The sequence below is a fragment of the Oncorhynchus mykiss genome, chromosome 15 (assembly GCF_013265735.2).
Source record: "Oncorhynchus mykiss isolate Arlee chromosome 15, USDA_OmykA_1.1, whole genome shotgun sequence".
In the NCBI taxonomy this organism is placed as follows: domain Eukaryota; kingdom Metazoa; phylum Chordata; class Actinopteri; order Salmoniformes; family Salmonidae; genus Oncorhynchus; species Oncorhynchus mykiss.
Genome location: NC_048579.1, coordinates 66,166,369 through 66,181,713, shown reverse-complemented (window position 1 = coordinate 66,181,713; position 15,345 = coordinate 66,166,369). Strand labels below are relative to the sequence as shown.

The 15,345-nt window shown below is 44.4% G+C and overlaps 1 protein-coding gene across 3 annotated transcripts in view; it reads right to left on the bottom strand.

The window, feature by feature from the left end:
- LOC110516332 (myelin regulatory factor-like protein) overlaps positions 1–15,345 on the bottom strand; it is a 52,838-nt gene that overhangs the window by 22,431 nt on the left and 15,062 nt on the right. For all 3 annotated transcript variants that reach the window (XM_036945001.1, XM_036945000.1, XM_036945002.1), the window contains exons 3-7: positions 7,581–7,671; positions 6,554–6,615; positions 5,849–6,380; positions 1,894–2,130; positions 385–580 (exon numbers count right to left, since the gene is read on the bottom strand). In XM_036945001.1, coding sequence (XP_036800896.1) covers positions 385–580; positions 1,894–2,130; positions 5,849–6,380; positions 6,554–6,615; positions 7,581–7,671 — 1,118 coding nt within the window. The remainder of the gene's footprint in view (positions 1–384; positions 581–1,893; positions 2,131–5,848; positions 6,381–6,553; positions 6,616–7,580; positions 7,672–15,345) is intronic.

Sequence of the window (15,345 nt, the reverse complement as noted above, 5' to 3'; positions counted from 1 at the left end):
AGGGTTGATGAGAACAAACGGTCAAAGTATAGATAACTAGCAGGGTTGATGAGAACAAACGGTTAAAGTATAGATAACTAGCAGGGTTGGGGAGAACAAACGGTCAAAGTATAGATAACTAGCAGGGTTGATGAGAACAAACGGTCAAAGTATAGATAACTAGCAGGGTTGGGGAGAACAAACGGTCAAAGTATAGATAACTAGCAGGGTTGATGAGTTACGGGGGACATTTAGAAAGTAATCTACCCAACTCTGCTAACTTACATACTAACAAATAAACTAGTGCTTTAAATGTCCTCGGCATCATCTGAAGTAGTCTGCCGAGGTCAAACGCTGATGTTCCAGGGAAGTTTGTGTTGCATATTGGGACGGCGTTAAACTAACCTTCACGCCAAACACCTTGACGTGGAAGCTCTCTATCGGCGCAGGGCCGTTGGGTGTTTTGACGTACAGGGGGTCTCCGGCCATCCCTACGTGAACTGTGACCTGAAAGTGGTTCTTTTTCTGACACACGAAGGACTCGTCAGCTGTGGAGTAGTTGAAACCTTTATCGGTGTCCACATGGTAACCAGGGGAAGGGCTGTGGAGAGACGATAGAGCGAGCTACACTGAGTGACAAAACATTAGGAACACCTGCTCTTTCAATGACATAGACTGACCATGTGAATCCATGACATAGACTGACCAGGTGAATCCATGACATAGACTGACCAGGTGAATCCATGACAGACTGACCAGGTGAATCCATGACATAGACTGACCAGGTGAATCCATGACATAGACTGACCAGGTGAATCCATGACATAGACTGACCAGGTGAATCCATGACAGACTGACCAGGTGAATCCATGACATAGACTGACCAGGTGAATCCATGACATAGACTGACCAGGTGAATCCATGACATAGACTGACCAGGTGAATCCATGACAGACTGACCAGGTGAATCCATGACAGACTGACCAGGTGAATCCATGACAGACTGACCAGGTGAATCCATGACAGACTGACCAGGTGAATCCATGACATAGACTGACCAGGTGAATCCATGACATAGACTGACCAGGTGAATCCATGACATAGACTGACCAGGTGAATCCATGACATAGACTGACCAGGTGAATCCATGCAGACTGACCAGGTGAATCCAGGTGAAAGAAGATATGATCCCTTATCGATGTCACCTGTTAAATCCACTTCAATCAGTGTAGATGAAGGGGAGGAGACAGGTTAAAGATGAAGGGGAGGAGACGTGTTAAAGAAGGAGTTTTAAGCCTTGAGACAAAGGAGACATGGATTGTGTTTGTGTCAGAGGGTGGAGGGGCAAGACAAATTATTAAAGAGCCTTTGAACAGGGTAGCCCTTAACTGTGGTATATTGGCAACGTACCACAAACCTATGAGATGCCTTATTGCTATTTTAAACTGGTTACCAACGTAATTAGAATAGTAAAAATACACGTTGTGTCATACTCGTGGTATACGGTCTGATATACCACAGCTTTCAGCCAATCAGCATTCAGGGCTCAAACCACCCAGTTTATAATTATGAATGACCAAGCACGATAAGAATAACATAACAGTAGGAGTCAGTTGTGTCCATTTAAGTCAATAATTTAACCAAATGGGGTTTGTTTACAACGACTCATGACTAAAACCATTTTACTGCTGGCTAAGAAATGACTAAGACATTACTGATGAGTTATGACATTGTCAGACATAGAAAGTGAAAAAATATTTGCTTCCCCTGCGCTTAACTTGAACAAAAAATCAGTCCCTTAAAAGAATGTAGCGTTAGTTGAATAGCCTTTGAGTTTAGAGACTAAGACAGGCAGTTTAGAAGGCATGAGCCTTGGTGAAGAGTGAGGGACCGTGAAGGCAGAAGGACACTCACAGGATGTCATAGTTACTGTTGTAGAGCGGTGTCCACAGGCCAGGCTGGTAGCGATCCCAGGTGAGGAGCTGATAGGTCCCCATCCCAGAGGTGCTCTCTGTGGCCCCGTCACTGTCATAGGACGGGACGTCACCGCCTCCCCTCTCAGAGCCCCCTGCTATAGGAACAGCCACTAAATGGTTCTGGACCTCAAGGGATTCTGTTCGTCTTCTCTTCCTACAGTCAGGCAATATAAGCCTGTGGAGGAAGAGGAGGAGGAGGAGGAGAAAGAGGAAGAGGAGGAAGAGGAGGAGGAAGAGGAAAGGGTAAGAGGGAAGTGTTAAAACATTAATATCCCGTTGAAGTAAAACATATTTTGACTGTCATTCTCAAACTGATATGTGCTGTACGGTAGTTTAGTGGTTTATGTACTGTACGGTAGTTTAGTAGTTTATGTGCTGTATGGTAGTTTATGTGCTGTACGGTAGTTTAGTAGTTTATGTGCTGCACGGTAATTTAGTAGTTTGTGCGCTGCACGGTGGTTTAGTAGTTTATGTGCTGTACGGTAGTTTAGTAGTTTATGTGCTGTACGGTAGTTTAGTAGTTTATGTACTGTACGGTAGTTTAGTAGTTTATGTGCTGTATGGTGGTTTAGTAGTTTATGTGCTGTACGGTGGTTTAGTAGTTTATGTGCTGTACGGTGGTTTAGTAGTTTATGTGCTGTACGGTAGTTTAGTAGTTTATGTGCTGTACGGTAGTTTAGTAGTTTATGTGCTGTACGGTAGTTTAGTAGTTTATGTGCTGTATGGTGGTTTAGTAGTTTATGTGCTGTATGGTGGTTTAGTAGTTTATGTGCTGTACGGTAGTTTAGTAGTTTATGTGCTGTATGGTGGTTTAGTAGTTTATGTACTGTATGGTAGTTTATGTACTGTATTGTAGTTTAGTAGTTTATGTGCTGTACGGTGGTTTAGTACTTTATGTGCTGTACTGTAGTTTAGTAGTTTATGTACCCATATGTACTGTACGGTGGTTTAGTAGTTTATGTGCTGTACGGTAGTTTAGTAGTTTATGTACTGTACGGTAGTTTAGTAGTTTATGTACTGTATGGTGGTTTAGTAGTTTATGTGCTGTATTGTAGTTTATGTACTGTATTGTAGTTTAGTAGTTTATGTGCCCATATGTGCTGTACGGTAGTTTAGTAGTTTATGTACTGTACGGTAGTTTAGTAGTTTATGTGCTGTACGGTGATTTAGTAGTTTATGTGCTGTATGGTGGTTTAGTAGTTTATGTGCTGTACGGTAGTTTAGTAGTTTATGTACTGTACGGTGGTTTAGTAGTTTATGTGCTGTACGGTAGTTTATGTACTGTACGGTAGTTTAGTAGTTTATGTGCTGTATGGTAGTTTAGTAGTTTATGTGCTGTACGGTAGTTTAGTAGTTTATGTGCCCATATGTACTGTACGGTAGTTTAGTAGTTTATGTGCTGTACGGTAGTTTAGTAGTTTATGTGCTGTACGGTGGTTTAGTAGTTTATGTGCTGTACGGTAGTTTAGTAGTTTATGTGCTGTAAGGTAGTTTAGTAGTTTATGTGCTGTACGGTAGTTTAGTAGTTTATGTGCTGTACGGTAGTTTAGTAGTTTATGTACTGTATGGTAGTTTAGTAGTTTATGTGCTGTACGGTGGTTTAGTAGTTTATGTACTGTACGGTGGTTTAGTAGTTTATGTGCTGTATTGTAGTTTAGTAGTTTATGTGCTGTAAGGTAGTTTAGTAGTTTATGTGCTGTATTGTAGTTTAGTAGTTTATGTACCCATATGTACTGTACGGTGGTTTAGTAGTTTATGTGCTGTACGGTGGTTTAGTAGTTTATGTACTGTACGGTGGTTTTGTAGTTTATGTGCTGTATTGTAGTTTAGTAGTTTATGTGCTGTAAGGTAGTTTAGTAGTTTATGTGCTGTAAGGTAGTTTAGTAGTTTATGTGCTGTAAGGTAGTTTAGTAGTTTATGTGCTGTACGGTAGTTTAGTAGTTTATGTGCCCATATGTACTGTACGGTGGTTTAGTAGTTTATGTACTGTATGGTAGTTTAGTAGTTTATGTGCTGTACGGTGGTTTAGTAGTTTATGTACTGTACGGTGGTTTAGTAGTTTATGTGCTGTATTGTAGTTTAGTAATTTATGTGCTGTAAGGTAGTTTAGTAGTTTATGTGCTGTAAGGTAGTTTAGTAGTTTATGTGCTTTAAGGTAGTTTAGTAGTTTATGTGCTGTACGGTAGTTTAGTAGTTTATGTGCCCATATGTACTGTACGGTGGTTTAGTAGTTTATGTACTGTATGGTAGTTTAGTAGTTTATGTGCTGTACGGTGGTTTAGTAGTTTATGTGCTGTATGGTAGTTTAGTAGTTTATGTGCTGTAAGGTAGTTTAGTAGTTTATGTGCTGTAAGGTAGTTTAGTAGTTTATGTGCTGTACGGTGGTTTAGTAGTTTATGTGCTGTACGGTAGTTTAGTAGTTTATGTGCTGTACGGTAGTTTAGTAGTTTATGTGCTGTACGGTAGTTTAGTAGTTTATGTGCTGTACGGTGGTTTAGTAGTTTATGTGCTGTACGGTAGTTTAGTAGTTTATGTGCTGTACGGTAGTTTAGTAGTTTATGTACTGTACGGTGGTTTAGTAGTTTATGTGCTGTATTGTAGTTTAGTAGTTTATGTGCTGTACGGTAGTTTAGTAGTTTATGTACTGTACGGTAGTTTAGTAGTTTATGTGCTGTATTGTAGTTTAGTAGTTTATGTGCTGTATGGTAGTTTAGTAGTTTATGTGCTGTATTGTAGTTTAGTAGTTTATGTACTGTATGGTGGTTTAGTAGTTTATGTGCTGTATTGTAGTTTATGTACTGTATTGTAGTTTAGTAGTTTATGTGCCCATATGTGCTGTACGGTAGTTTAGTAGTTTATGTGCTGTACGGTGGTTTAGTAGTTTATGTGCTGTACGGTGGTTTAGTAGTTTATGTGCTGTACGGTAGTTTAGTAGTTTATGTGCTGTACGGTAGTTTAGTAGTTTATGTGCTGTACGGTGGTTTAGTAGTTTATGTGCTGTACGGTAGTTTAGTAGTTTATGTGCTGTACGGTAGTTTAGTAGTTTATGTGCTGTACGGTAGTTTAGTAGTTTATGTGCTGTATGGTGGTTTAGTAGTTTATGTGCTGTACGGTAGTTTAGTAGTTTATGTGCTGTACGGTAGTTTAGTAGTTTATGTGCTGTACGGTAGTTTAGTAGTTTATGTGCTGTAAGGTAGTTTAGTAGTTTATGTGCTGTACGGTAGTTTAGTAGTTTATGTGCTGTAAGGTAGTTTAGTAGTTTATGTGCTGTACGGTAGTTTAGTAGTTTATGTACTGTAAGGTAGTTTAGTAGTTTATGTGCTGTACGGTAGTTTAGTAGTTTATGTGCTGTACGGTAGTTTAGTAGTTTATGTGCTGTATGGTGGTTTAGTAGTTTATGTGCTGTACGGTAGTTTATGTACTGTATGGTGGTTTAGTAGTTTATGTGCTGTATGGTGGTTTAGTAGTTTATGTGCTGTACGGTAGTTTATGTACTGTATGGTGGTTTAGTAGTTTATGTGCTGTATGGTGGTTTAGTAGTTTATGTGCTGTACGGTAGTTCATGTGCTGTATGGTGGTTTAGTAGTTTATGTACTGTATGGTAGTTTAGTAGTTTATGTGCTGTACGGTGGTTTAGTAGTTTATGTGCTGTACGGTAGTTTAGTAGTTTATGTGCTGTATGGTGGTTTAGTAGTTTATGTACTGTATGGTAGTTTAGTAGTTTATGTGCTGTACGGTGGTTTAGTAGTTTATGTACTGTAAGGTAGTTTAGTAGTTTATTTGCTGTACGGTAGTTTAGTAGTTTATGTGCTGTACAGTAGTTTAGTAGTTTATGTACTGTACGGTAGTTTAGTAGTTTATGTGCTGTACGGTAGTTTAGTAGTAGTTCTCACCCTGTGTGTTGACCAGCTGTGGGAGGCAGGTATGAATATCCTGGTTCTGAAGGGCATCCAGGCACAGGTAGTAGGCAGGATGAGGGCAGCCCGAGGCCTGGGGCTAGGTATGGGGCTTGGCCTGGAGGTAGTTCTGGGGCCGGGGGTGCGTTGGCCCTGGGGTAGCTGTCTGCCAGGCCCTGGAGTGGAGGAGGCTGATGCTGCTGGAGAGCCTTGTGGTGGACAGGCGGTGTGGTGGCAGTGTTAGCCTGTATATAGCTCTCCCCTGGGCTCAGGTAGTGGGGGTTGTGGACGGGCGGTGTGGGGGCAGTGTTAGCCTGTATATAGCTCTCCCCTGGGCTCAGGTAGTGGGGGTGGTTGTGGGGCAGTGAGCCTGGAGATGTGTCTGCCTTGGTGTAAGAGTTAGTCAGCCCCTGGTGGTATGGCAGTCCTGGGTGTGGTGGGGGTTGTGGCGCCAGCTCTTTATATTGGCACGATGAGGCTGGAGGACGTGCCACTGTCTGGAAGACTTCCTGGTAGCCGTAGCTCACGTCTAGGTTAGGAACGGGGAAAAGGCAGTCATATCATTCATTAAAATAGGAACATTTTATTATTATGATCTAGTTGTGCTGTTTGTAACACTTGGCATTAAAATAGATTCCTATCAACCGTTGTTGATAAAGTACTGCCAATAAAGGAAGAGGTTTCATTATCACAGTGGCTCACCTGGTATTTGCGGAGGTGAACACGGTTCTGAACCAGAATCTGGTGGTGACTCTGGTAACATGCTAGGAAGACAAAGACACAGTCAGACACGGCCCACCAAAGACACAGTCACAGTCAGACACGGCCCACCAAAGACACAGTCACAGTCAGACACGACCCTCCAAAGACACAGTCAGACACGGCCCACCAAAGACACAGTCACAGTCAGACACGGCCCTCCAAAGACAGAGTCACAGTCAGACACGGCCCACCAAAGACACAGTCACAGTCAGACACGGCCCTCCAAAGACACAGTCACAGTCAGACACGGCCCTCCAAAGACACAGTCGGACACGGCCCTCCAAAGACACAGTCGGACACGGCCCTCCAAAGACACAGTCGGACACGGCCCTCCAAAGACACAGTCGGACACGGCCCTCCAAAGACGGAGTCGGACACGGCCCTCCGAAGACACAGTCGGACACGGCCCTCCAAAGACACAGTCGGACACGGCCCTCCAAAGACACAGTCGGACACGGCCCTCCAAAGACACAGTCGGACACGGCCCTCCAAAGACACAGTCGGACACGGCCCTCCAAAGACACAGTCGGACACGACCCTCCAAAGACACAGTCAGGCATGGCCCTCCAAAGACACAGTCAGACATGGCCCTCCAAAGACAAGGTTTCTAGAACTAGCCTTTCTCTCTGCTTACCTAACATGTCATTGTCTTGACTAGCTAACAACAAAGCCTACAGCTGTAGCTGTTGGTGCCATGGTGGAGAGCTGCCCACCTGCAGCAGATACAGTATAGGGCAGGAACAAAAGCCTGCAGAACCAGTAGGTCTCCAGGAGGATGGTTGGCCACCCCAGCTCTAGGATTGTGCCGTTGTGTTGTAAACACTTATGTGTGTCGTCCATTCCATTTAACACAGCTGCTGTGTTTATGGGTGGTAGATGGACTAAGAACATGGATGCTTACCAGGTATTAGATGGTCCTGGAAACAGATTTACCCTCAAGTACAATAAAGTAAACATGGATGCTTACAATGTTGGGTCCATGTCGTTGCTGAGGTACTGTTCCAGTATGCTGGTGTCCACCACAGCACTCTCCAGGACCCCACTCATATCCTGGCATCCTGGAAACACACACACTTTTCATTACATTTCACAAGTGTCTCATTCTGGTTCACAGTCACTCTTAAAATCTTGCTCCCTCTCTCTCGCTCTAAATATTGCTCCCTCTCTCTCTCTCTCTCTCTAAATTTCCTCCCTCTCTCTCTAAATCTTGCTCCCTCTCTCTCTCTAAATCTTGCTCCCTCTCTCTCTAAATCTTGCTCCCTCTCTCTCTCTAAATCTTGCTCAGTCTTCCCCTCTCTTTCTCTCTAAATCTTTCTCTCTAAATCTTGCTCCCTCTCTCTCACTCAAGATCTTGCTCTCTCTCTCTCCCCTACAAAGCATGAATCTGCCAAGGTTATAGGTCACCAGGTGAAACTAACCCATCATTAATATCAGTATGTAACCATTACAGCGTATCAGAGTGTGGTCCATCACCTACAGGCTTGCTATAGCCTGCCCTATACATGGCTCCCTGTACTGTAGGAGACAGTAGTGACCACTGTTATCAGCCAGGACACAGCTCTCAGAGGCTCCCTGTACTGTAGGAGACAGTAGTAATCAATGTTATCAGCCAGGACACAGCTCTCATAGAGGCTCCCTGTCCTGTAGGAGACAGTAGTAATCACGGCTATCAGCCAGGACACAGCTCTCATAGAGGCTCCCTGTACTGTAGGAGACAGTAGTAATCACTGCTATCAGCCAGGACACAGCTCTCATAGAGGCTCCCTGTACTGTAGGAGACAGTAGTAACCACTGTTATCAGCCAGGACACAGCTCTCAGAGGCTCCCTATACTGTAGGAGACAGTAGTAATCACGGCTATCAGCCAGGATACAGCTCTCATAGAAGCTCCCTGTCCAGTAGGAGACAGTAGTAATCACGGCTATCAGCCAGGACACAGCTCTCATAGAGGCTCCCTGTACTGTAGGAGACAGTAGTAATCACTGCTATCAGCCAGGACACAGCTCTCATAGAGGCTCCCTGTACTGTAGGAGATCACTGTTATCAGCCAGGACACAGCTCTCAGAGGCTCCCTATACTGTAGGAGACAGTAGTAATCACGGTTATCAGCCAGGACACAGCTCTCAGAGGCTCCCTGTACTGTAGGAGACAGTAGTAATCACTGTTATCAGCCAGGACACAGCTCTCAGAGGCTCCCTATACTGTAGGAGACAGTAGTAATCACTGTTATCAGCCAGGACACAGCTCTCATAGAGGCTCCCTGTACTGTAGGAGACAGTAGTAATCACTGTTATCAGCCAGGACACAGCTCTCATTGAAGCTCCCTGTACTGTAGGAGATAGTAGTAAATCCCTATTATCTGCCAGAAAAGAGGCAGGTCGCTAGAAGAAATGACTGCTCAGTGTGTGCTGTGGTTGATGTCCCAGTCCTGCTGTGTATCTACACTCCCCTACATATTACATGTAGGCAGAAGCTTAGTATCTGGTCCCATATACAGTGCCTTGCGAAAGTATTCGGCCCCCTTGAACTTTGCGACCTTTTGCCACATTTCAGGCTTCAAACATAAAGATATAAAATTGTATTTTTTTGTGAAGAATCAACAACAAGTGGGACACAATCATGAAGTGGAACGACATGTATTGGATTTTTCAAACTTTTTTAACAAATCAAAAACTGAAAAATTGGGCCTGCAAAATTATTCAGCCCCCTTAAGTTAATACTTTGTAGCGCCACCTTTTGCTGCGATTACAGCTGTAAGTCGCTTGGGGTATGTCTCTATCAGTTTTGCACATCGAGAGACTGACATTTTTTCCCATTCCTCCTTGCAAAACAGCTCGAGCTCAGTGAGGTTGGATGGAGAGCATTTGTGAAAAGCAGTTTTTAGTTCTTTCCACAGATTCTCGATTGGATTCAGGTCTGGACTTTGACTTGGACATTCTAACACCTGGATATGTTTATTTTTGAACCATTCCATTGTAGATTTTGCTTTATGTTTTGGATCATTGTCTTGTTGGAAGACAAATCTCCGTCCCAGTCTCAGGTCTTTTGCAGACTCCATTAGGTTTTCTTCCAGAATGGTCCTGTATTTGGCTCCATCCATCTCCCCATCAATTTTAACCATCTTCCCTGTCCCTGCTGAAGAAAAGCAGGCCCAAACCATGATGCTGCCACCACCATGTTTGACAGTGGGGATGGTGTGTTCAGCTGTGTTGTTTTTACGCCAAACATAACGTTTTGCATTGTTGCCAAAAAGTTCAATTTTGGTTTCATCTGACCAGAGCACCTTCTTCCACATGTTTGGTGTGTCTCCCAGGTGGCTTGTGGCAAACTTTAAACAACACTTTTTATGGATATCTTTAAGAAATGGCTTTCTTCTTGCCACTCTTCCATAAAGGCCAGATTTGTGCAATATACGACTGATTGTTGTCCTATGGACAGAGTCTCCCACCTCAGCTGTAGATCTCTGCAGTTCATCCAGAGTGATCATGGGCCTCTTGGCTGCATCTCTGATCAGTCTTCTCCTTGTATGAGCTGAAAGTTTAGAGGGACGGCCAGGTCTTGGTAGATTTGCAGTGGTCTGATACTCCTTCCATTTCAATAGTATCGCTTGCACAGTGCTCCTTGGGATGTTTAAAGCTTGGGAAATCTTTTTGTATCCAAATCCGGCTTTAAACTTCTTCACAACAGTATCTCGAACCTGCCTGGTGTGTTCCTTGTTCTTCATGATGCTCTCTGTGCTTTTAACGGACCTCTGAGACTATCACAGTGCAGGTGCATTTATACGGAGACTTGATTACACACAGGGGGATTGTATTTATCATTAGTCATTTAGGTCAACATTGGATCATTCAGAGATCCTCACTGAACTTCTGGAGAGAGTTTGCTGCACTGAAAGTAAAGGGGCTGAATAATTTTGCACGCCCAATTTTTCAGTTTTTGATTTGTTAAAAAAGTTTGAAATATCCAATAAATGTCGTTCCACTTCATGATTGTGTCCCACTTGTTGTTGATTCTTCACAAAAAAATACAGTTTTATATCTTTATATTTGAAGCCTGAAATGTGGCAAAAGGTCGCAAAGTTCAAGGGGGCCGAATACTTTCGCAAGGCACTGTACCTAGCATACCAAATACATACCTAGCATACCAAATGCATACCAAGCATACCAAATGCACACCTAGCATACCAAATAGCATACTAAATACATACCAAGCATACCAAATACATACCAAGCATACCAAATACATACCTAGCATACCAAATGCATACCAAGCATACCAAATACATACCTAGCATACCAAATACATACCAAGTACATACCAAGTACATACCTATCATACCAAATACATACCAAGCATACCAAATACATACCTAGCATACCAAATACATACCTAGCATACCAAATACATACCAAGCATACCAAATACATACCTAGCATACCAAGTACATACCTAGCATACCAAATACATACCTAGCATACCAAATACATACCTAGCATACCAAATACATACCAAATACCAAATACATACCAAATACATACCTAGCATACCAAATACATACCTAGCATACCAAATACATACCTAGCATACCAAATAAATACTTAGCATGTACCCAAGTTAAATGCAAGGAGACATTTTACAGTCACAAACACTCACGCAACAAACAAAGACCTGAACTTAAAAAACATTTTTACAAGTTTTCTAAGTTCTTTAAAGAATGTCCTACTAGCTTGTCCCTGAGAGTGATGTGTCTGGCCTTGATCTAATTACTGTGTGACTCTGATTGTGGGACAGGTGGCCTTGAGCTGCCCATGACGTCAGAGCTCTGCTGCACCTGTGTAGATACGGGGCTGGGAAGTGTCTCTGGTCTGCTGACTCTATGACCGTATTTCAATTGTCATAAGCATCTTATCTGTCCTCGTATGCTGTCCATTGTTTAGCTTACAAAATGTGAAATAACTGGCTCCTTTGAACTTTAACTCCAGATATGGAATGTGTGAGTAGGGAAGAGGACCAAGCTTTCGTAGAACTATCAACACAGAACCGGCATCTTTTATTTCAGCTCTTGAAACATGTGACCAACACTTCACATTTATATTTGTTTTCAGTATACATGGTCAGTCACCGGCTTCATTAGGAAATGTGTTGATGATGTTGTACCCACAATAACAATCCGGACATACCCCTAACCAAAAACCCTGGATGAACGGAGATATCCGTACAATGCAGAGAGCCTGTACTGCTGCATTCAATGTCAGCAGAACGGATCCCGATGACTCTGTGGGGCGCTGCACGGCTAGCAGGTACGAGCTCTGCAAATCCATTAGGGACGCAAAAACACAACACAGCCTCAAACTTGAATTGATGTTCCACAACTCAGACTCACAACGCATGTGGCAAGGACCACAGACTGTCACAGACTACAAAAGGCAAATCCAGCTGTGTGGTGCCCACCGAAGCTCCCAGCTCAGTTTAACCCCCCCCCCCCCCTTAAGTTGTGCCGTGGCGGAGGTCTTTGTGGGCTATACTCAGCCTTGTCTCAGGATGGTATGTTGGTGGTTGAAGATATCCCTCTAGTGGTGTGGGGGCTGTGCTTTGGCAAAGTGGGTGGGGTTATATCCTTCCTGTTTGGCCCTGTCCGGGGGTGTCCTCGGAGTGGGCCACAGTGTCTCCTGACCCCTCCTGTCTCAGCCTCCAGTATTTATGCTGCAGTAGTTTATGTGCCGGGGGGCTAGGGTCAGTTTGTTATATCTGGAGTACTTCTCCTGTCCTATTCGGTGTCCTGTGTGAATCTAAGTGTGCGTTCTCTAATTCTCTCCTTCTCTCTCTCGGAGGACCTGAGCCCTAGGACCATGCCCCAGGACTACCTGACATGATGACTCCTTGCTGTCCCCAGTCCACCTGGCTGTGCTGCTGCTCCAGTTTCAACTGTTCTGCCTTATTATTATTCAACCATGCTGATCATTTATGAACATTTGAACATCTTGGCCATGTTCTGTTATAATCTCCACCCGGCACAGCCAGAAGAGGACTGGCCATCCCACATATGCTCTCTCTAATTCTCTCTTTCTTTCTCTCTCTCGGAGGACCTGAGCCCTAGGACCATGCCCCAGGAATACCTGACATGATGACTCCTTGCTGTCCCCAGTCCACCTGACTGTGCTGCTGCTCCAGTTTCAACTATTCTGCCTTATTATTATTCGACCATGCTGGTCATTTATGAACATTTGAACATCTTGACCATGTTTTGTTATAATCTCCACCCGGCACAGCCAGAAGAGGACTGGCCACCCCACATAGCCTGGTTCCTCTCTAGGTTTCTTCCTAGGTTTTGGCCTTTCTAGGGAGTTTTTCCTAGCCACCGTGCTTCTTCACCTGCATTGCTTGCTGTTTGGGGTTTTAGGCTGGGTTTCTGTACAGCACTTTGAGATATCAGCTGATGTACGAAGGGCTATATAAAATAAATTTGATTGATTGATTGATTGTTCTTACTTCGAGGCAGTCAATAGCCAGACAATCCGGGAAGTCTCTCGCTCCTCCAGACAACCAGGGAAGTCTCTCGCTCCTCCAGACAACCAGGGAAGTCTCTCGCTCCTCCAGACAACCAGGGAAGTCTCTCGCTCCTCCAGACAACCAGGGAAGTCTCTCGCTCCTCCAGACAACCAGGGAAGTCTCTCGCTACTCCAGACAACCAGGGAAGTCTCTCGCTACTCCAGACAACCAGGGAAGTCTCTCGCTACTCCAGACAACCAGGGAAGTCTCTCGCTCCTCCAGACAACCAGGGAAGTCTCTCGCTCCTCCAGACAACCAGGGAAGTCTCTCGCTCCTCCAGACAACCAGGGAAGTCTCTCGCTCCTCCAGACAACCAGGGAAGTCTCTCGCTCCTCCAGACAACCAGGGAAGTCTCTCGCTCCTCCAGACAACCAGGGAAGTCTCTCGCTCCTCCAGACAACCAGGGAAGTCTCTCGCTCCTCCAGACAACCAGGGAAGTCTCTCGCCCCTCCAGACAACCAGGGAAGTCACTCGCTCCTCCAGACAACCAGGAAGTCTCTCGCTCCTCCAGACAACCAGGAAGTCTCTCGCTCCTCCAGACAACCAGGAAGTCTCTCGCTGCTCTAGACAACCAGGTGCTTTCACTCTCTGAGGCTGATGTGAGGAAAACTCTCAAAAAAAGAGTGAATACTCCCCGTCTTCAGAGTGTGTGCTGACCAGCTAGTCTTCACTGACATCTTCAACCTGTCCCAGGCTGTAGTCCCCACCTGCTTTAAGGAGACCACCATCGTCCCAGTGCCCAAGAAAAATAAAGTGGCATGCCCAAATGTCTATCGCCCCGTCGCGCTCACCTCAGTCCTCATGAAGTGCCCGGAGAGGCTGGTCATGGCCCACATCAAGGCCAGCATGTCAGGCCCACTGGACCCACTTACATCTGGAAAGAGGAACACCTATGTGAGAATGCTGTTCATTGACTACAGTTCAGCATTCAACACTATTGTTCCCTCCAAGTTTGTTACCAAACTCAAAGCCCTGGGTCAGGACACCAATCTCTGCAACTGGATTCTGGATTTCCTGACGGGCAGACCACGGGCTGTGAGGATTGGCAACAATACCTTCTCCACACTGACTCAACACAGGGCCCCCCCCCCCCCCGCCCAGGGGTGTGTCCTCAGTCCTCTGCTGTACTTCCTGTTCATCCACCATCCACGACTGTTTAGCTTTGCACCACACCAACTCCATCATCTAGTCTCCATGACGACACCACAGTTGTAGGCCTGATAACCTACCAAGAACAACGAGTCAGTCTATAGGGAGGAGGTAAGTGAACTGGAATTGTGGTGTCAGGACAACAACCTCTATATCAATGTCAGCAACAACAACCAAAAATGAGTTCGTTGTTGACTTCAGGAAGCAGAGGAGGGAACATGCCCCAATCCACATCAGCGGGACTGCGGTAGAGAGAGTCACAAGTTTCAAGTTCCTCGGCATCCACAGAGTACTTACCATGGACAAACAACACCACCACTCTTGTCAAGAGGGCACAACAGCGTCTCTACTTCCTAATGCTAACCCGGGTCCTCTCCAAATACAACCACTGCACCATCGAGAGCATCCTGACTGATTGCATCACGGCCAAGTATGGGAATTGCTCCGTCCACGACTACACACACATCACAACTGCTGCTACCTGACTGTTACTGCACTGCTCAGTTTATACACTGCCCCCCCCCATCCCCCCTTCTCCAATACACCTGGAAATATTGATCTACAAATTGTGCCTTCCTTTATTATACTTAATAAGCAACAAAAAATATATATATTCTACTGAGACATTTATTTTCAAATTCTTATTTTATAGTATTTATTCTTGTTGTTGCATTGTTCTAGAAGGAACCTACAAGTAAGCATTTCATTGGACGATGCATGTACGGGATATGCGTGGTATACGACTAATAAAAAACTTGACAGTGGACCGATCTAGCCAAACGACTATCTATTTCTCAATTGAAACCGCCTCACAACATGACCTATTAACTCATCTAACTGTAGTACCTCACAACATTACCTATTAACTCATCTAACTGTAGTAACTCACAACATGACCTATTAACTCATCTGACTGTAGTACCTCACAACATGACCTATTAACTCATCTAACTGTATTAACTCACAACATGATCTATTAACTCATCTAACTGTAGTAACTCAGAACATGACCTATTAACTCATCTGACTGTAGTA